General features: G+C 33.2%; 2 protein-coding genes and 1 long non-coding RNA gene across 4 annotated transcripts; 2 read left to right on the forward strand and 1 right to left on the reverse strand.

The window, feature by feature from the left end:
- The first annotated feature begins 547 nt into the window (after positions 1-547).
- LOC100815724 (probable serine/threonine protein phosphatase 2A regulatory subunit B''delta) lies at positions 548-10,834 on the forward strand. The gene is made up of 13 exons (XM_003554676.5): positions 548-1,111; positions 1,672-1,911; positions 2,578-2,683; positions 2,903-2,999; positions 6,355-6,460; positions 6,702-6,792; positions 7,188-7,329; positions 7,460-7,607; positions 7,800-7,909; positions 8,431-8,587; positions 8,857-8,982; positions 9,083-9,233; positions 10,314-10,834. The coding sequence occupies exons 1-12, from the start codon at positions 962-964 to the stop codon at positions 9,221-9,223; spliced, it is 1,614 nt and encodes a 537-aa protein (XP_003554724.1). The 5' UTR covers positions 548-961; the 3' UTR covers positions 9,224-9,233; positions 10,314-10,834.
- Positions 10,835-12,037: 1,203 nt separating this feature from the next.
- Positions 12,038-18,149, reverse strand: LOC100816262 (serine/threonine-protein phosphatase PP1-like). 2 transcript variants are annotated; one of them, NM_001255490.2, is made up of 4 exons: positions 17,704-18,149; positions 14,881-15,440; positions 14,307-14,528; positions 12,038-12,477 (listed from the first exon to the last, which is right to left on the reverse strand). In NM_001255490.2, exons 1-4 carry the CDS (start codon positions 17,876-17,878, stop codon positions 12,454-12,456), a joined length of 981 nt encoding a protein of 326 aa, NP_001242419.2. In that variant the 5' UTR covers positions 17,879-18,149; the 3' UTR covers positions 12,038-12,453. The 2 variants fall into 2 exon arrangements, with proteins under 2 accessions (NP_001242419.2, NP_001354259.1); NM_001367330.1 differs by having other exon boundaries at positions 14,291-14,528.
- A 1,686-nt stretch (positions 18,150-19,835) lies between these two features.
- On the forward strand, positions 19,836-20,972 carry LOC106797496 (uncharacterized). The gene is made up of 2 exons (XR_001386613.3): positions 19,836-20,669; positions 20,756-20,972. It is a non-coding gene; the product is annotated as an uncharacterized lncRNA (long non-coding RNA).
- The last annotated feature ends 1,420 nt before the right edge of the window (positions 20,973-22,392 follow it).

The raw sequence follows: 22,392 nt of genomic DNA on the forward strand, positions 1-22,392 counted from the left end.
ATTAAAAAAAAACAGAAGAAAATGTATTTACGAAAAAAAAATCTAAAACATAACCATTGATGATTGTAGAGTAAAAAATGCCATCAAGAGTGAAAGAAAGTTTTAATTTTTTAATTAGATAAAGGTCAAGTTAAAGAAAATGAGCAAGGAAGGAGCAAGAATTTTTTGTAATACAAGACATTTTAAAGATAACGCATCTTTGTATCAATAAATTTAAAAGTCACACTAATGATTATTATTTATTATTTTTTTATATATGTTCAAGATGAAAGCAAGCTCGTTAGAAAAAAAATATTAAACTAAATTTGACTACTGGAATAATAATTTTAGAAGTCATAATAATAATAATTCTGGTGTAAAACAATACATATCTATTAAACTCTTTCTATATTTTTTAATACGACCGTTTACTAACAATAACGGAACCATGGATATGTACCAAAAAACAAATGAGTGACGCACCAAAAAAAATAATGGAACCATGGATCGGAACTTGGAAGTGGTGTTGCTGTATACGTAGGATCCTCCAACATGTGATGACTGATGATTGCACAAAAAAAACCGTATTTCCCGTAAGCAAACCACGTGTCAGCCTGCCAAAATTTCCATTTTCTGCTCTTTTCTGTTCATTGTTGCCAAATAATAAAAAAACTAGACGTCTCTCTTAATTTTTTTCCACACATGTTTGTTCTCTTCTCTCTCCCTCCAAATTCGCGTGGATCTCTACGGAATTTATTTCCCACGCGCATTCATTCTTCTTCTATCCAGATCGCCGCACCGTTCCATTTCCTCTATCAGCATCGGTAATTGATCCTAATTTCCCAACAGTAGAAGAAAGATCTAGGGTTCCTCCTGCTGAATCCACAGCTCTCTCAAGCGCATTTCTTGCATTCCGATTCAAATTCATCTCGCTCCAGCAGGTTTCCTTTCGTGAATGAGAAGAGATACGGTTACGCTTTAAATGAGCATGGAGGTCGTTGGCGATACGGCGTCGTTGGAGGTCGATTTGTTACAGCTCCCTGAGGTCTCCGCTCTCGCACTCAAATCTAACCTAACCTTCGTCGAGACGCTCTTCGAGCAGTGGCTTTCGCTTCCCGAAAGCAATCGATTGGTACGCTTCATTTCACCTTTCTCAATTTTGGAATCAACGTATTGCTACATTATTTGTTTCAAGATTCTTATTGTATACTATATCTATTTGTAGGTACTTTCGCTGTCAGATAATAAATTCCTACTTATTAATCGTTTCGATAATAATAGTCAAATCCGCAAGTTTCTGTGAGAATGATGGATTATTAATTATTACTTATGATGTTAATTAAAGATAGCCGTTGGTGTTGGATTCCATACACCTACCTCATGAGTATTACTAGTATGACTTTTTCCTAGATATACTCACCGTGTATTATAAGTGATTAATTTCAACTGTTATGCCTCAATATCTTTCCATACACCTTCGAAGGACTATATTAAAAATCTTGCCTACTCGCACAAGCTATATAAATGAAGTCTCGGTGATACTTGAAGTATACGGATGAAATATTTATTACTAACTATTTTTATTTTTTTTGAGTTTCCTTATGTGGTTAAGTTTCCCCCCCTTAAACACTAAAGAATGTAATGCGTGCATTTGTGATTTTATTCTTATGTCGCAGTTGTTAATGTGTTTAGGTGACATCATTGCTAAATGAAGCAAAGTCAGGTGCTCCCTTGAATGTCCCAGGGAATCGCTCTAGTCCAAATGCTGCAAGCAATTCTTTGCCTTCCATGTTTCCTGCTGGCACTGCACCACCTCTTTCACCAAGGAGTACATCTGGCTCCCCTCGCATAGTGAAACAGAGAGTTGGCCCATCTAATTTGGGTTCTCCTTTGAAGGTTGTCAGTGAGCCGGTTAAAGAAGTGATACCTCAGGTTAGGCATATCTAACATGGTATCTTAATATTTTTTTTTTGGTATCTTAATATTTTGTACATGATAGTAAAAGAAAAGTACTTTGAACTGAAAGGAGTGAAAGTGGATCTAAAAGGAGGATATGATATGCTGCAAAACTATAAAAACAAAATACATCAGAAGACTAAACGCCGAAAGTAAAATATGGCAAAGCTACCCAAACATGTTGCATATATGAAATGGAAACTCACTCAACTATGATCATAACACAAAAGAGAATCCATAGAAAGAATCCTCTCCCATAGCAAGTCGAGGTGCAATGAGACTTACTTAAATATGCTAGCACTATGCTCTAAGCCTTAATTCATATGTGCCAAAAAACTGCATGGATTGCACATTGCCATATAAATGTCTCTCTCTCTCTCTCATTAACATCTATGCTGTTACCAAGTAGGATACATCCAATGCTCATCAAAATCGCTACAAACTTGCAACAAATCATTAGTAGTAATCCTATTAATGTACAGCTGTCCAGTTTGCTTAAAATCTTTAGTTGGTGATATATTTCTTTTGTTCCTGGTCTGATAACTGTGTGTGCGTTGTTCTTTACTTTTTTGGTTCTCACTCTCTCCCACCTCTTTTCATGCTATGTTTATGCTCATAACATAGATACCTGTGTGTTTGCAGTTCTACTTTCAATTTGGGCGTCCTCCTCCAAATGATCTGAAAGAACAATGCCTGATTAGAATTGACCATTTATTCCATGATCACATGGATGGGCTGCAGATACATGGTGAGATATTGGGTATATAAGGGTGTTAGAGTCTGAAGGGCCAATTGGCAATTGGGGGGAAATATGAAATATGATTTCCAATTAGTGACACATTCTACCTCTTCATTTTGAGTAAAAAAATAGAATGTTTCCATAAGTCATAAAGTGATTACCTTTGTAATAAAATGAAGAGTTGTAGCGATAGCTTAATTCTGTTATACTTGTTTCTTTGGTTGTCAGAATTCAAGTCAGTTACTAAGGAAGTATGCAAGCTGCCATCTTTTTTTTCCACATCTCTTTTCAGAAAGATCGATAATGGAACTGGAGTTGTGACAAGGTGTGTACTTTATTATTATTATTATTATTATTTTGATCAGCAAAAATAGATATATATATATATATGTATGTATGTATATATATATATATATATATATATATATATATATGTATGTATATATCAATGTTGTTAATGGCGGATGGCGGTTCATGGCGGAAAGTAAAAAATCCGCCATAAAAATATGGCGGATGGCGTAGCGGAAAATGGCGGATGTCATGGCGGACACAAAAAAAAAAAAAACATATATATAAACTCATTGAAATTGAAAAAAACAAAGGATTGCATTCAAATAAACTAAAAAAGTTTCATGAGTTCATACAATAATCAAGTACCAACACCAAATAAACTCATTAAAGAGTTCAAAAAAGTTGTAGACAGAAAAATGGGGGTGTCAAATAGCAAAAGAAAAAAAAAGTTGTAGACAGAAAAATGGGGGGTGTCAAATAGCAAAAGGAAAAAAAAAGCTGTAGACAGAAAAATGGGGGTGTCAAACAGCAAAAAGCCCAAAAAAAAAAAAAAGAAACAGATCAGCTGACCCGCGTCTTCTTCCTTCCTCTTCTTCGTCTTCTTCAAACGCGAGACAGAAAAATGGGGGGTGTCGCGCGTTGCCGGGGCTCGTCGACGGAGGTCGTCGGCGCCGTTCGTGCGTTGCGGGCCTCGTCGCGGCGGCGGCTGGGTGCGGCGGGGAGGGGGTGGTGTCGCGGCGGCGGCTGGGAGCGGCGGGGTTCGGGAGGGACGCAGGCAGGTTCGGGAGGGAATGGAAGCTGTTGGAGGGACGGCTAGGTGTTCTGAACGCAAGCTGTGGAGGGTTTTTAATTTAATGAATAACCGGGTAGGGTTGGGTCGGGTCGGCCCAACTCCTACCGCGGACAAAAGCCGAAGATTTCCGCCATTTCCGCCATCCCGCCACGACCGCCATGGCTATGGCGGCCGCCATGGCGCCGCCATCCCAAACCCGCCACGCCACCGCTATTCGGTGGCGTTTTTTCGCAAACCCGCCATGGAAAACCGCCATGGCGCCGCCATGGCCGCCATTTAACAACACTGGTATATATATATGTATGTATGTATATATATATAATTTGAAGTACCAGAGGTACTGAATTACATAGGTAGGAGAAACCATACAAATGGTTCCTCAATCAGACAAACACAGTCTGAATAGGAACCAGACTATGGCTACATTTGGAATGTACATCTGCTACTGTCCTATTTGTGCTATCCTCTACTGATACAAAAAGCCCTGTCGAAGGTTACTTGACCATTGATTAAAGTGAATTGTTTTTGTATGTTTTTGTGTTACCATTATTATTTTTTAAAACAAAGCTTTTATATGTTTTTGTGCCGTGGATAGTGGTTCTTGGATTTAGCTGTTTGAATATCTAAAAAGATTTTGTTTAGATGTCGTTGCATTGAGTAGAGCTGGAACATAATAACTATTGTGAGTAATTATTATTCAGAAAGGAAAGAGGTTTTAAGAATACGTAACACCTGTATTCCACCAGTACCTCTGGTACTGCTGTGTTTTTATTAATAATATATATTTTCTGCCTTCCAAAAAAAAAAACCTGTATTCCAGACCACTGTGTTATTTATTTTTGAAAATCAATTTCTTTATTCCACTGGCTAATCAAACTAGGAGTCAAACTTACATTGTCCACTCCACTCCCTTCCTGTGTGTTCTTTTTTCCCTCCCAATTTGTCTTTGTACTATTAGATTTTTCTTTTAAGGATTTAGCCACTATATTGTTTGTTATGTTAGGTTATTCAGTGAATTCTTCACGGTACAAAGCCTTAAGCCTGCAAGTTTCTCAAAGTCTTACATATACCCTTATTCTCATATTATCCTGCTGCTATAATGTCTCATTCCCTTTCCCAAATAACTTATCTATTATAGATAGAAGCATTATTTAGCTCCCTTTAGATTGAGTAATTCTTTGACACATTGGAGCCATCTTGACTGAGTTGTCCTTAGTTCAATCTTAGATGTTTATAATTAATAATCTAAACAGATTTGGTAGTGCTGGATTTATCATTGATTCATATTTCAAGCTCAAGGGTGGTGGGTTGTATCAGGTTTTATGTGCTATATTAATGGCCTATTTAGTATTTACTTCTTTTGTTTTATTCAATTTATCTATATGCCACAAATGCCATAAAGAATTTATCTATGCCCCTATCCCTAATTTAGTTGGGCTTTCAAATATCTCTTCCAACTAGTTTCTAGGATTTTAAGTTTAAATTAGCTGCAATATATCATTGCAAAGTCAACAATGATGTTGAGAGTAATTAATCAGAGGAGTGACTAGGAAAGTTGTTAGAAATCAACCAAAAATAAGCAAAAGACTATGGTTTCTTAGTCAAATTAGTAGTCATTTGATAAATATGGGAGACTTCAAAATTGACTAGAAATCACTTGAAAAAAAGGTGATTAAGTCCCCCCCCCCCCAAAAAAAAAAAGATGAACAGACATGCACTTGGGCATGTTGAATTTTGAGGGTGTTTTATAACACTGGAAAACTTGGCTGAAATTCAATACTGAACTTTATTTTTTGAAAAATTTGAGAACTAAATTTCTAGTAAGAATTGAATTTGGAGCTTTGGAAAGGATCCTCATTTGACATCTTGAAAGTGTATTGAAGGCAATCAGGAAAGTATTGTCATTTAAAAAATGAATGATGGTGTGTTGAATAGGCTGTAGAGAGTTATGATTTAGTCCATGAACTAAATGTTTATATCTTTTTTTTCCCCTAGAGAGCTTTATACTTCTCTGGTATCAACAAACATGATGAACATATATGTAATGCCGGTGATTTAACTTTCTGTACTAAATTGGTTTTCAGACAGATCTGAACTGAAAAGTATGCCAGAATAGTTTTAATTTTTAAGTTTTAACTAGAAAGGAAAGAACATTAAGTTTCCTTTCTCAATCTTCTAATGAATTATGAAGGTTCTCAATTCTTCCTACTAAGTCATATAAAACAATATTTGATGCCGTACTGTCCAAGGTCAAAAGGTGAAGGAACCAAACATTAAAATTAAGAGGTGAGTTGGTGGTTGCAAGCATATGCCCCGATAATGGTTCTGTACATTGTTTGGCCAAGAGATTCTCTATGGGTCTATTGTTGTGCTTGGTGTTAAACCCGAAGTTACTCTTTGCAGAGTGCTATTTCAGTTCAATTGGGCAGTATGCTTATTGATTTCTTGCTTGAACAACCTTATGTATTATTAATAAAATGAACATGGTTTATTTAAATCTCCTTCCAGCATAAGAATTATAACTGAATGGTCTTGTTCCCTGTAATTAGTATTTCCTAATACCTATGTTTAATTCCTTGATTTAATATTCCTCTAGGAAAGCATTTATTGATTATTGGATCAATGGCAACATGTTGACAAAAGATATAGCAACCCAGATATACACAACTTTAAAGCAACCACAGCTCAAGTACCTTACTCAGGTATTTTTTTCTTCTATTTCTTTTATATTTCCTGCTTTTCATTTTATTTAATTTTCTTCTGCTACTCCGAAAATTTCGTGCAGTCAGGGCTGATGATATATATCAAAATATGTCATCTATTCAATTCCCATTTGATACTAGTATGATTTATTTTTTAGGGGTCATTTTTGGTTGATTTTCTTGGCTTTGATATTATATTCCTATCCATCTTGTTGGTGAACTATATTATACTTCATGTCAGGATGATTTTAAACCTGTGCTACGTGAGCTTTTGGCAAATCATCCAGGGCTGGAGTTCCTGCAGAGCACACCTGAGTTTCAAGAGAGATATGGTTTGTCTTCCATCTTGGTTATAACCTTGCATTTAGGGGTTTATGTAGGTTTAACTGTAGATATCAATAAATAAATTTGAAATTCTCGCCATACCTGGTTTCTAAAAGAAACCATTTTGGGGGTTATTGGAAGGCATGAAAGTGTGTTCTTCTATGCTGGAAAAGTTTTATAGCAATTTAGTTCTACTCTTGGCTGCTTATAATGTATAATACATATGAAATGTCTACTGAAAAAGAGTCACACTTCATATATTTGAGTGTTGGGAGAATCAGTTAAAGGACTTCTTCCACCAAAGTTGGGCATAGGCTGGTCATCATAGTTTATGGTGTAATGCTCTTGTTTTGTCTTTTGTGTGGTGCAATGTTCATAACTATTTGTTTTTCCAATGGCCCAGCTGAAACTGTCATATACAGAATATATTACTACATTAATAGATCAGGAAATGGTCGTCTTACCCTGAGGGAGCTGAAACGTGGAAACATAATTGATGCAATGTTGCATGCTGATGAAGAAGAGGACATAAACAAGGTTTTGAGGTAGATATAATTGAAAATGTCATTTCAATTAACTTCAGAAAATGACCTTGGTGTCATTATTCAAATGAACTAAATATATTTGTATTATGATGCCTTAATCTTTTTTACCTTTCCTTAATGTTATCTGCAGGTACTTCTCTTATGAGCATTTTTATGTTATATACTGCAAGTTTTGGGAGCTGGATACAGATCATGATTTCTTGATAGACAAAGAGAATCTCATCAGATATGGTAACCATGCGCTTACCTATCGAATTGTTGATAGAATATTTTCTCAGGTTGGTGTGGATTACTATATCATGTGTTGCTTCTGTCTTGAGATTTGACTTCAGCTGTCTAGGGCCACAGACAACCCAAATCCCTACCCCTCCCCTCCAAATAACATGCACTGTCCTTTCACTTATGTTTATATGAATTATCAGAGCATTTGTTGAAGATGCAGATTTTGATTCACTTCAATATTATCTCAGGTTCCCAGAAGGTTTACCAGTAAGGTTGAGGGAAAGATGGGTTATGAAGATTTTGTTTACTTCATACTGTCAGAAGAGGATAAATCATCTGAGCCAAGTCTTGAGTATTGGTATTTTGTTTCCCATCCATTATCCATTTTATTTGTTGCCCCTGCCACTTATTAAGATGCCACTGGTTTAGTTGCTGACTTGCTGTGCAGTTCAGATACACGGTTAATGCATTTTAGTCATGTATATACTATGCAGTGTGGTTTGTGTTTTATTTCCTTAGAACTATGCGTATGCATGCATACAAGTCCGTGGTTTTGTCTCAGAAATTTGGGATGTAAGCTATAAAATTCAGTTACTGAAACTTCATCCAATCAAAGTGCAGAATAAAACAGACCAGGGTGGCAGTGCCTATGAAACAATTTTCATTTTTTATTTTAAAAAACAATTTTCATTTTATTTATTTTAGAAAGCAATTTTCAAAGTGCCTATGCAATTCTTTTACTTAAAGCTTTCCACCTTTGTTTTTTTCACTTCCCTTTATTTTCCACCTTGCCTCCTAAGTACACTCTTAGGCGAACATTGGAAGTTTGATCTTTGTGGTTGACTATTAGCTATTTGTGATTTGACGTGTCATGATTAGGTTCAAGTGCATTGATTTGGATGGAAATGGAGTTCTGACACGGAATGAACTGCAATTTTTTTATGAGGAGCAATTGCATCGAATGGAGTGCATGGCCCAAGAACCTGTGCTTTTTGAGGATATACTGTGCCAGATTATTGACATGATTGGACCTGAGGTTTGTCTTTCAATGTTTTTTTTATTTATTGTTTGCCCTTGTATTGTGTTGATGAGAAGTCACATTAGTTGGAATATGATATGCTAATCTAGTCTGTAGTTTAAAAATTTTTGTTCTGTCTTGGAAAAATGAGATATAACCAATTTCCATATTTTGGTTCCTCCTTTTCTTGTCCGTTTTCCATCTTTTTGGTTGATATTATGCCATTACTTATCCTTTATCTGAGATATTTATTTTTTAATTTTGAATTCAAATTCTTTTCTCTGCAGGATGAGAGCTATATAACTCTGCGTGACCTGAAAGGTGGTAAACTCTCAGGAAGTGTTTTCAATATCCTGTTCAATCTGAATAAGTTCATGGCCTTTGAAACTCGTGACCCATTTTTGATTCGTCAGGTGCATGAATATTTGATAAAAGTTATTGTGCTGTTGAGTCAGTATGATTGACTATTGTTGGTGAGTTTTGACTGCCTTGGTATATGTCTTGTGTGAACAGGAACGTGAGAATCCTACATTGACAGAGTGGGATCGCTTTGCTCATAGAGAATATATTAGGCTTTCAATGGAAGAAGATGTAGAGGATGCCTCTAACGGTAGTGCAGAAGTTTGGGATGAATCACTAGAGGCTCCCTTCTGACATCATTTATGTAAGTTGAAATATGTGGTATATAATCCAATTTTACTTAGCATTTATAGTTCAGAAATAGAGGCTTTTTCAAATTCAGGCTGGGCTAAATAAGTGATCAAGCCAGCACAAAGCTGGACTGGCCCTAGGCAGATTGCAGGCATTCCAGGCCAGCAAATCAAATATTTTATTCTCTTTTAATTTAATTGCTTTTACACACTCAGAACGTGTTCAATAGCATCCTTACAGTAGTGTTTTAGAATTTTCAATCCAGGGGGCATAGGAGATATAAGGTGCCCCCACTGACATCTATGACAACTAATAAACTAACATTTGTTGATAATAAAAAAAAAAATACCAGGGGGCAGAAGTTTTACTATAATGTTTTGTATTAGAATTTGGATGTGGAAGCTTGCATGCACTATGCAGCTTGCCTTATTATCATTTGGGGGATTTACCGCCATGGACTATGGTGTTATATATATAACATATATATATATATATGTGTGTGTGTGTGTGCGTGTGTGTGTATGTATGTATGTATGCTTGCGCGTGTTTGTGTTTGTGTGTGTAAATAAGGAAGACTAGAAAATATATACATTGGAAGGAGCAAGAGCCTATATGATCTATCCTTTCATTGTACAGAATACAAACAAGTCATTTATGTTGTGATCTCCACCTGCCCTGTTGCCCAGAACCCGTGCATTAGTTTTGATATTAATGGACACAAACTGTGACTTTATTCCTAGAAGCAGGCTGGTGGCCTGGCCAAATTAGGGCATTCTGATTTTGGGCTGGACCCGGGCCAGTACAAATTTGGCTTCCCCAGCCAATCCATTTTAGGGAAATTCTTTTTGCACCACCTATTTTTTTTTTCTCTTCATGTCTCCCTTTATTCTGGAAATTAATTTCCAGAGTGTAAAGAAAAAGCGGGGTAAATAGAATCCCCCTCCATTTTATCATGTTGTTTGCTCTTAATTTTGGCAGCCCTTTTGGACATCAAAAAACTATGCAGTGTGTGTAAATTTACAGTATCGTGTTATTTATGAAACCATTGTAACTTTTTAAGTTAATAAGTCTTTAACATTATACATTAATACAGTGTATGAGAAGATATTAATGCCCCCGATCGGATGGACTGGCCATTGTTCAGAGACACGACTCAGGTTCAGCTTGGAATGCCAACTTTACTTTGCCCCAGAAAGGGGGAAATTCCAAGCTCAGATATGGAATGCGGTTTCAATGGGGGGCAAGCAGCAACAACGATATTCAGACATGCATGTACTGACATATATTGGGACCATTATCATGAAAGTTTTGTCGCGGGACCAGTGCCCATGTAAAGTGAGGACCTTTGCTAAGAGGTGATTAGCCAAGTTGAATTAAATTGACATCATTTTGAGTCGCTTACCTTAAGTAGCGAGATTTTCTGATGGATTTTTTTTAGTAATTTGATTTACTTATCGAGTCACTTTTGCCTCGGATCTGTCCAACAGTACAATCGTGATTTGATTTGTTTCGTCAATCTATGGCTCAGGCTGTTATTTCTTTTTCTTTTTAGGCTAATTGAAGAATTTAATGAAAGTGTAATACTACACATATAAAAGGTTCTTTTATGCGTTATTAGATTTGCTTTTATATGTGTAGGGCTGTAGTACAATGGATTTTCAAATAGGTTGTCAAATAAGTTTTTCATACCTATTCATATTATTATATAACATTCAATTTTTTTTTCAATCAACTACCTACCTAGGAAATTTTTATGTTTCAATTTATTAGTTGTTGTTAGATTCTTTCCGTTAAGTAGTGATGTGACATATAAAATGTTATGTCATCATGTTTTATCATTGACACTTTATTGTCATATCATCACTTTTAATGATGTGTTAGTGATAAAGTGTGATGATGTGACATTTCGTCAGTTATGTCATCGTTGAAAATGACTAATGACATGTAGTAAATTGAAACATAATTTTTGTTCAGATACTTGGTTGAAAAAATATAAATGTTAGGTAGTAATCTAAAAATGACTTATTTTTTAGGTATAACAAAATTTAAGTCATATTTAGTTTGTGCTTTGTGGTGTATGATCAATGTATGTATGTAATATATTATGTTTTTTTTTCACTTTTTCCTTATTATTCTCTTGATCCAAAATATATATCCTGCCGTTTGATCTTATTGGGTTCTCTTTTAATTTTATCCAAATATTAAATGTATGCATCTTAATTTTTTAATTTCACTTTAATATTATCTTATTAATCTAGTTTAGTTGGTTAAACATAATAAATTGATAGATTAGTTATTATAAATTTTAAATAACATTTTTTTATTCCTATCAATAAAAAAATATCTTACTAATTTAATATATTTTTTATTTTAAATGAAGAATTATCTTAAAAAAATAAATAGGATAAAATTTCTTAAGTTCCCATAAAAGTATTTTTCATATATTTTCATCAAGTTATTTAAATTAATTTTTAGTCTTTTAAAAAGTTTATAAATTTATTTGATCAAATAAAAATATTTGAAAAATAATTTTTTCTTATTGACTTATAAGATTTACTTTTAAACATAATTTAAATTTATGATTATTATCTTTATTTTTATTTTCAATAAATAATAAACCATATCATTTTATCTGAAATTAAATTATTTATTTTGATAAAACTTTCTTATCATTTGTTAACTAAAAACTTATTTTTTAGATTGACTTAAGTTTTTTATGCCTGAAAAAATAAGGTCATTTTCATACCAGTTCAATGCCTTGAATCAAGTTTCAGGAAAATGTAAACGAAGATGATCCCAAATCAAAACAAGATTTCTCACACAAAAAAGAAGACAATCAAAACGAGAAACGAAGAGATTCGACGACATTCTGTTTCAACAGCCTCAACTACCATCCGTATATGCCAAATCGGATAAAGCATTTTTAAATGGTTCTCAGCAACTGATGCCATGCGGATGTATCCATCTACACTTGAGAAGCTCACAGTTAGGAAAATATACCAGCTATTGGTGCACAACGAAGACAAGGAGATTATGGCTCTCCATCCTTGATATGCAAATTTGTACCAATAAAAAACAATTTTACATGGTTCATAATGGTGTTCCCAATGATTTTACAATTCCAAAATATCATAGTAGACGAAATGGAACTCGACTTTCCCCTTCCTGTAACCATTAGGAGTTCAAGCCCAAGCTGACCCGAAGTAGCAGCAACCTTTTTGCCAAATTTAATTTCATACTTTCGCACCCAGGAAGCACTGCATCAGATTGTGAGGGAGACAAATTTAGAATATATTGGTGAATGCAAAAAAGTGTGAACAACGAAAAATGGAAAACACGGACACTATTCAGTGCAGTGCTAAGTGATGTGATATAATCGCTTGAATTGAATGACTGATTAGGACATTACAGTTTAGCTTGTTTTGGCCTCACACTAGGTGTCCCCACACGGTAACACCCCGTGTGCGGGACTAATCCCCATTTGGGCATCTAATGCCATGACCCTAGTCTTAGGGTACTTCCAAGTCCAACCAACAAGATTTGAAACCTTCACAGCAGGTAAAATCTGCCTAACGGTATTATTAAGCTATTTAGCACAAAGCCACACTTTCTCACACACAAAGTAACAAATGCAACAGCATCCATTAACTGATTGGGGTGGGAAGCATGTGAAACAGCTGATACATTCAATGCCTTTGGTTGCACAGTGGCGGAGCTTGAACTAAAATTTTGGGGAGCCAAAATAAATTTTAATGCATATCTTTAATATGCAATATCATATTAAGTTGCAAAATAAATACAAACTTGAGAAAAAAATTATCAATTACATAAAAAATGATAAATTGTTTACATAATAATTACAAATAAAAATAGATAAAATCTATAATCATGTACTTGAAAATGCATAAAATTTGATAGAAAAAAACATTATAGGCTAAGCATTACATATTTTAGAAGGAAAGATTATTTTATCAAAGCATAGGCTGCACAACAATAACATCAAGGTGAAAAACGAGAGCAATAACAATGATTAAAAAAGTTAGTGGATCACTGGATTTATATCAAAACAGAAAAATAAGCCAATAACATAATTGAGATAATATATATATATATATAATAACTAAAGAAAACGAAAACACATATATACTTATGAAGATAAATTGTGCAAATATGAAAAACAAGTCTATTGATATTGTTGAAACTAAGCTACAAGTTAGGTGTTCCGAGAATAAAAAATGAGAAAGAAAGAGAAGCAACTACCCTGTAAGTTTGTGTTAAGAAAAAAGTATCAGAAATTCATGAAAATGTTGAAACTATAATTGACCGAAAGAGAACCAACAGATGGGCTTTTGATTTTCGTTGAAAACAAGGAACTTTTGTCCTAAATTGTAAGTTAATCGAGTTAAGGTAAAAGAAACTAAGTATTAGAAATAATTAAATTTTGTATTAATCATATTATTATGGACATACACGTTTATGATTTAGAAAAACATTGGGGGGGGGGGGGGGGGGGGTCATGGCTCCCCCCTGTCCCTATATAGCTCCACCAATGGTTGCACAGATGCATGCTTCAGTTGAAAAGCTATATTACTGTTTTATGTTTTACAATGTTAAATTTAATTTCTCAAATGTTTCCTAGCAGGGTTAGCACATCAAATAAGATCATTTTAATCATCCTAATTATGTTGGAAATGGCTGAATCTATGGAAATCCCACAAAACTAATCAAATTGAACACTATGAAAAAAATATCACTAAATAACCTAGAAAGTGGCAAATGTCTCCTCCAATTAGCCAGTCACCTAATCTCAAGCACAACCACCTCATCTTGGTTTTATGTAATCATGACAAGTGCTTATTTCAAGTATCACTGTTTGAAAGTTTCAGAAACAAATTCTCAGCCAGATACAAAGCCAATAGGAGTGTACAAAAATGCCAAACCAATATGAAGATTGATACTCAGAAATATCAACATTTGTGTGAAAGGGTGTATATCAAAAGATATCTCTGTCAAAAGTCACAAGCATTAGAAGATATGTACCTACTGATGTCAAGCAAGCAGTAGTAATACCTAATTATCTTCCTACCTTTACACCAGCTGGGGAGTTTCCAGGCTTAGCAGTGGTTGTACTTCCAAAATTGAGCTTTGCTTTTTTATCAGCTGGCTTTAATATTTGGAAAGAGCACATTAGTGTCTCATCAACACTCATCATAGCACCAGCATTGTCAAATTCCCCACAATAATTAGGTGCTGAAAATATTGTTACAAGTTGTCGATTAGCAAAGAACTCATATCCATCTTCCACAACCTGGTAAAAGAAGGCCAAAAAAAATAAATTATTTTCAATAGCATAGTTGATTGACACCTACTATCCCCCGATCTAAACATAAAGGCATGTACGGTACAAAGAATCAAATACTAAAGCTAATGCATTACATTGGAAAATGTTAAGTCTCAATGCATAAAATTGGGGGTCACATTTACATGGCAAAAAGCAATTCCCAGTTTAATGAAATTAAAGTTGTAATAATGCCAACAGATAGATTAAAATTGCTGGGGAAAAAAAATACATTTCACAGTCATTTTGTCATAGAAATAGGTATACAAACTCAATCCCAAAGATCTGGTCACACATTAAGCACCAAAGGCAGGAGTTTAACCTGATGAGCACGACAAATAAGATCAAGATCATGTTTCTGAAGAAACTCTGAGACCTTATCAGCACCAAATGTAAATGAAACTCCTCTGTCATTCATTCCCCATCCTTGAACATCTCTGCTCGGGTCAGACCAAAGGAGATCACAAAGCAAACCTGTATCAGGAACATCTGTGGGCCGCTGTAAATTTCTAATCTGATCCAAATTATTTAAGTCGGGAGAAAGTCCTCCATGCATACACAAAATCTTTTCATCAACACGGGCTGCCACAGGCAGGCAATTGAAGCAGTCTGTAAATGTCTTCCATAACCTTACATTGAACCTTCTCTTGCACTCATCATAAAATCCATATATCCGGTTTATAGAAGCACATTCATGGTTTCCCCTTAACAGGAAAAAGTTCTCAGGATATTTTATTTTATAAGCAAGGAGAAGGCAAATTGTTTCTAAACTTTGCTTCCCTCGATCCACATAATCCCCCAAAAACAAGTAGTTGGCTTCTGGAGGTAATCCACCGTACTCAAAAAGCCTTAAAAGATCAGAATATTGCCCATGTACATCACCTGAAACATCAATACAAGGATATGAAAAACAAACCCCTAAAACACAATATTTTTCTTGTGTACAACAATAGAGTATTATATGGTACAAATGTGTAATATGTGAATATGAAACTGCAATATCAAATCATGATATAAATATTTTATGTCCCTTGCAGTGCAAATAAAATTCATGTTCGTTAATGTATTTATTCCCACGAGACTTCAATTTTTGCTTCTATACAAATATGTAATATGTGAATGAATATGAAAATGAATTATACAACAAAAACAATGTCATATACATCAGGACCTCTATGACCATGTGATCTAGAGTTCAATCTTTATTGCCCTCATTCTTCAAAATAAAACTTCAATTTCAGCATAAGGCAGGGTGGGCTGTGCATTGTGCACATTGCAAGCCTAAAGCCCTCTTTCATGAGGGGGCATATTAGATGTAGGGTTAATTATATTTTTGGTCCCTAAACGTTTTGAAATTTTCACTTTTAGTCCCTAAACAATTTTTTTAGCGTTTTTGGTCCCTAACACAACAGCCACGTAGGCAACAATGTGTATTTTTTTTTGTTGATAAACAGTGTTTTAATCCCTCATCTATTAGTATGACATCATGAACTTGTATGAACAAGTGAGGGATTAAGTAGTTTATAAAAAAAAAAAATAATAATACATGTGCCTGGCCCTATCGAACTACTTTATGATGTGGCAAATCATTGGGCTGCCAACGTGACTGTTATGTCATCAATTAACTTTGTTACTTGACAGCAGGAACTAAAACTGTTAACAGAAAAAATATAACGACCAAGAACGCTGAAAATTTTGTTTAAGGACTAAAAATGAAATTTGCAAAAAGTTTAGGGACTAAAACATATAACATAATTAACCCTTAAATATAAACCCATTCATGTACTTTCTCCAAGATCTTAACCTTTTAGGATCATTGGTTCATGTAGATGCCATTTTAGAATAGACAGAGGCATATCCAACTTTATGTTGAAACTAAAATATACTCTTAGCCATTAAAGATGCCATAATCTTAGTATAAAAACATTTTCAGGCTTTTCAACATCAATCCACAACAAAAAGAAAAGAAATGACATTTTTAGCAAATAACTTTTGAGAACTAATGATGTCAGAATCAGAAGCAAAAAATAAACTCGAGGGAATAAATACATTAATGAACATGAATTTTATTTGCAAGCACTGCAAGAGACATAAAAAATTTATCTCATGATTTGATAATGCAGTTTAAGTCAACTAAACCAACATTAGATAAATTGCTACTACAAGTTCAGTGATGTTAATTAAGAGACTTTTTATTGCCTTTCTTCATGTAAATCAATCAAAATTTTCATTTTACCCAAGAAAATCATATACACAAACAATATGAAATCCAGAAAACAAATGATGCATATTCTCAAAGCTCAAATTATATGATTATTCATTCATATGCATAGATTCATATGCAGTGATTGCAGTCCAGAATAAACTTGTCAGTAAGTGTACAAAAGGTAGCCACTAACCAGATAACCATGAAAAAGTAATGAAGCATGAAAATTAATTAACAATTTGTTCAATTCAAAAGAGAGGTCCCCTTGCTTGGTTTGGTTTGGTTTGGTTCAAGAGAAGGGAAGGAGAGGAGAGGAAAATGCCATCAACTTTTTTAACAAAACAAGGTATGATTAATAACAAAATCCCACCCCTCTGCTCTCTTAAACTTCTCTCAAACAAAAAACACCATAAAAATTTGGAAAGAAATTGCAGCAAAATGTCTTAGCTATACCATCCCCAACGCTGGAAACCCATACAAGAGTTCTCAAAGCTCACATTATACATAAATTCATCGAGCACGTGGAAAGATAAAAGATAAAATTCAATCAAATATATATTTGTGCGCAGATGTTTTTTCAACTGCCTAGATTCATCGATATTCAACGATATTGTTCACATGTTCGCTCCCATACGTATATTGATTATATTCCACAAAATACAGAACACTTCAGTACCAATCCAAATCAAATCAGTTTCCACTATTTCAAAATCCATCAGTACATGCAGTTCAGAACAACACACTGAATAAGCCAGTAAGTAATCCCTACTAATCCAGTTCAAAACACAGTCGTCAGTAAGCATGCAAAGGAGAATCATACATAAACATAGTAAAGCATGTAACTGAAAGCACTGAGATCATGTCCAAACCCCAAAATTAAGAGTAATGATTAGAATTTGACCAAATTAGACATGACGGTAATAAGAAAGGGAAAATTACCACAAATCTTAATAGGTGCTTCAAGCTCTAATAAATTAGGTTGTTGCAAGAAAATCTCTCTGGAAACTACGCAGAGTTGACGGATCTCGGACTCCGATAGCTGAACCTGCTTCCCCGGTCGGGTACGAACTTCGAGGAGGCGATTGATTATATCATCCAAAACCGATTGTTCCATTCTCTTCTTCTTCTTCTTCTTCCACTAAAGTCAACGTGTCTCTATTGGATGTGATTGTGAAGATGCGAAGGCCAAGACGACGAAGAAGAAGAACAAGAGTAGGAGGAGGAGTGAGCAGCGAATAACATGCCTCAACTGAAGAACGCGATCGTGGGCCGCAGTCGTTTTAAGCGCAGAGAGGTGTCGTTTCGTGGCCCGGCTGGATTTTCACATTCCTTTCGGAGAAATAGAGGGGGCTTTCTCCCTTCCTTTTTTTTTAATTTATCGATTCATTGTCCAAGCCGAAAATCATAATTCCTTTGTTCGGTTCGGGTCAGAGAGAGCCAGGGAGATATCGTCATTTTCTTTTATTCGATAATAATAAGAAGGAATGAAGTTTTGAAATTTCGATGAACACAAAAAATACTCGTGTCGCTTTGTTTCTCTCTCATAAATCAACAAAAAAAAAATTAGCATGTATAGTGCAGAAGACGAAAGTTTTTTTTTTTTTATATGATCAAGATTTACATTAACTAACTATTTTACTATATAAATTATAGTATTATATTTAACATAAATAATAAATATTTTTACTTATAAAATTTATAAATTTAAATATAATTTTAATCCTTTTATTTTTTAAATTTACAATTTTAATTCCTCTATTTTAAAATAGAGATATTTAATTTCTATATTTTAAAAAATCTATAATTTTGGTCCTCTATCTTAAATCATAAATATTTGGTCTCCCAATTTTAAAAAATTTATAATTTTAGTTTTTTTGTCAAATTGAAGATGTTGATTAAATGAATAATTTCATGTTACGTTAATAAATTTGAAACACATCAAATTAATCTCTTCACCGGTCTAATTTTGAACTTTACGAATTTTACATAACGGTGGATTAAATATTTATATTATGAATTTTAAAAAGTAAAAAACTAGATGTGTCTATTTTAAAATAGAGGGATGAGTTTTCAAATTTTTTAAAAATGGGACCAAATTTGTATTTAAACCAAATTTATATATGAGTTTACAATATTAATGAGTAACTTAAATTGTGATATAAGATTATTTTTAAGTTGATTTTTTTAAATAGCTGTTAAAATTTAATTAATTTATAAATAAAGATAAAAGAAGTAGATTGAATAAAATAGATAATTAATCAAATCAAATATATAAATACAAATAAAAATAAAAGTGAGATACTTTGAGATAATTGGGAAAGATTTTTTTTACTAATTATAAAAATAACTTATGAAATATACTTCCAAAATAAAAGAATAAAAAAGTATTAAAAATGTGTAATTAAAAGAGTGAAATGAGTAGGAATTACATTCTAAATTATTTATTTTAATTTACATTAGAGGAATTGATTACCAGAAGCATTACCAAATGAAAGAAAAAGCTTACTCTCCTTTTAGTTGTTTCTTTTGTCACCCGTCTTTCTTTGCATGTTGCCAATGCACAACTGCAAATTATCATTTATTTATTTTGTTGCTCTTCTCTTCAAAGAAAAAATATGTAGTATAACAAACATATGAGTGACAAAATAGACTTGGCCGAACGAGTCGACTCTTATAACTCATTTTCTTATATTTAACTCAGTAATTTGTTTTGGTTTTGCTAATAGAAAGGCTCAAACGAAGGCAATGTTAAATTTTTATTTTTTAAATTAGGTCAAGATAATAAAAAAATAGTAAGATTTTAGCTTTTTACTTCATTTTGGTATGAGAGTGGTATTGCGTTAATATATACTAATATATTAAGTTTGAAGATGATCAATGAAAAGAAATGTGTCTTTTAGGCAAATTTTATAGTTGTTTTTAATATTAGATGGAATTATGTTGTTAAAAACCATTAGGTGGAATAAATTGTTTTCTGTCTCGCTTTTTTTTGCACTTTACTTGTCACAGATAAAAAAAAAAGATAAAATTCTGCATATTTATAGCATAGAGGATGCACTTAAAACTTAAAATATTCCAAAATAAAATAAACTCACTGGATAGTACTAATAATCGAGTGAGGTGTGTAAATGTTATAAATTACTTAACATCTGTGTGCTGTGTGTGTGGTGAGGATTTGAAATTCGTTTCGCATATTTATTTCCTTTTCTTCTCCCAGTCTTTCTCTCTTATTGGTTTTCATTATCAGATGCAATTTTATTCTGTGAAATTGACATTGATGTTTTTTTTATTCTGCAAATGATAAAAAAGAAAATCATTTTTTCTTTTAGAAAGCATTAAATGTCACGCGATTACATTGTTAAGAAAATAATTTTTGTAGAACCAAATGATAAAAAAAATTATGTGATGAGATTTTCTATTGCTTTTAATGTGGTTGTTTTGTTTGTTTTCTTTCTGCAAGTTGCGTTTTCTACTCTCTTTTTTTGTTGCAAAATGAGTTGTAAGTTATGTGTTTGTTGAAATACCTAAATGAAATTTTAGTTTGTAATCTTAAAAATGCAAAATGAGTTGTAAGTTATGTGTTTGTTGAAATACCTAAATGAAATTTTAGTTTGTAATCTTAAAAATCCATGTGTGTGCTGGTTTTGGGATGCCTCTCTGTTCATCATGATTTCTGATTTATTTTATTTATCACTTATTTTCTATGTTGATATGTGTGGTGTGTGTTCTGTGCAAGCAAACTCTCTCTAATTTACATAAATTATTATTATGAGTTAATTTTTTTAATAGTATGCCTATTTGCAGCACTGAAAACAGGTAACCCAACAACATCTAAGATAAGAAAGTATTCTTTTCTTAATAGGTTCTCACCATCATCAAGGAAGTTAACTGTCAGAGAATTAAAGGTAAAACATTTCATCGGTACATCTTAAAACTATTTTTGTTCTTTGATATTCGATATGGTTGATTTTAGTAATTTTTTATTATACAGCTAAAGTGATAACTGATAGAGCCTCTGGAAGATCGAAAGGAGTTGGTTTTGTTACTTTTAAAAAGGAAGATCAAAAGGAGTTGGATGGTCTGAATACTAAATATTTTGATGGTTGGGTTATATTTGTTGATCTTGCTAAATCAAGAGAGTCCAATCCTTCTTACCCAAGAAAGGAATCTTTTCTTTTATTTATTGCTATTATTATTTTTCTTCTTCATGTTTGGCTTTGTCACACTGTTGTTTAATGAAGGGCATACACCACATTTTTGTCTCTTATCTTTGATTGTCTCAGTAAAAAAATTATCTAAAAGATGGTTACATAGTTTGGACACGGGCAGAGAAGGTTCTGATGAAAGATGCAAAAATTTGGAAGAATTCATAATTACGATGATTTTGTATAGTGTCCAAGGGTAGTTGATCGGAGATAATTGATTTGTTTGTATATCATGTTTTAATTTCTTAGCTGCTTCTCAATAGTGATCGAATAACTATTAATTAAACACATGAATCATGGTTTGTTCGGTGCATTGCAAGTAGCCAGGTTGATATAAAGTGGTATTTTTTTTTCATATTTTAATACATTGTTTGATAAAAATATTCACTTTGAAATTCGTTAATTAATGTATTTAGCATTTGTCATCTTTTTATTCACTTTAACTATTTAGAAGAAATTTTATTCTATTATAAATTTTGAATTTTTGTATTAATTTTTCTAATAGTTTTAATATAAATTTATTTCTCTATTGCTTACTCTCTTGGGACTTAACTCAATTAATGAATATTTTTTTCGAATAAAATTTTAATTTTCTTTTTTTTACTGGATTTTAATTTTCTCTTAACTAATAATTTATATTCAATTAAATGAAAATATCAAATTCAAATACAAATTTTATTTCCGTTTTTTACATAATATTTAAAATTTTGAATCATAAAAAATTGTAAATACATGAATATTCTTTTATTATTTTCACATTAAATTTTATATATAAATTAATTTTAGTGTAAAAATATACATAAAACATAACACAATAAATAAATTGTGTCCCCGCATTAATATGATGAGGTTTTAACTTTTTAAAGCGTGTTTTTAACCTTTTCATGTTTAGCTTTTTGTCTCTCCTATTACAAGAAAATACATATATATGTTAAGTGAAATATATAAATATAATACAACTTATAATGCCGTCCATACATTGCACAGATACTAAAACTAGTAGACAAGCAGAAAGAGGGCTCTATCTTTTCTTGCTATGGTTTCCTCTCTTTGACTTATGGCACTCATACCCTGTGCCCCAACAATAAGCCCTTCTAAAACTTGCCATTATGCACTTAAAGTTTGCTGAAGATGGAAATTAAGGAAATAGTGCCTCAGAGACTTGGCAATATTCCACCTCCTCCATGCCCAGTTCCCAACACTCCAGAATCCAGATGATCACTTTGACCCTCCTCAATCCCCATCCATCACTGCCATGGCCATTATTCCTTGCCATTGCCACCTCTGGTACTTGAAATAAATTGTTTACTTGTTATTCTAAGTTACGAGTTAATTAATGCTGTGTCTTAATGTGTAATGAAATTATCTGGTTTCTTATGTTGTGCTCTTGCACTAGAGTTGACACAAACAATTTCTCCAACCA

Source organism: Glycine max, chromosome 19, assembly GCF_000004515.6.
Source record: "Glycine max cultivar Williams 82 chromosome 19, Glycine_max_v4.0, whole genome shotgun sequence".
Classification (NCBI taxonomy): domain Eukaryota; kingdom Viridiplantae; phylum Streptophyta; class Magnoliopsida; order Fabales; family Fabaceae; genus Glycine; species Glycine max.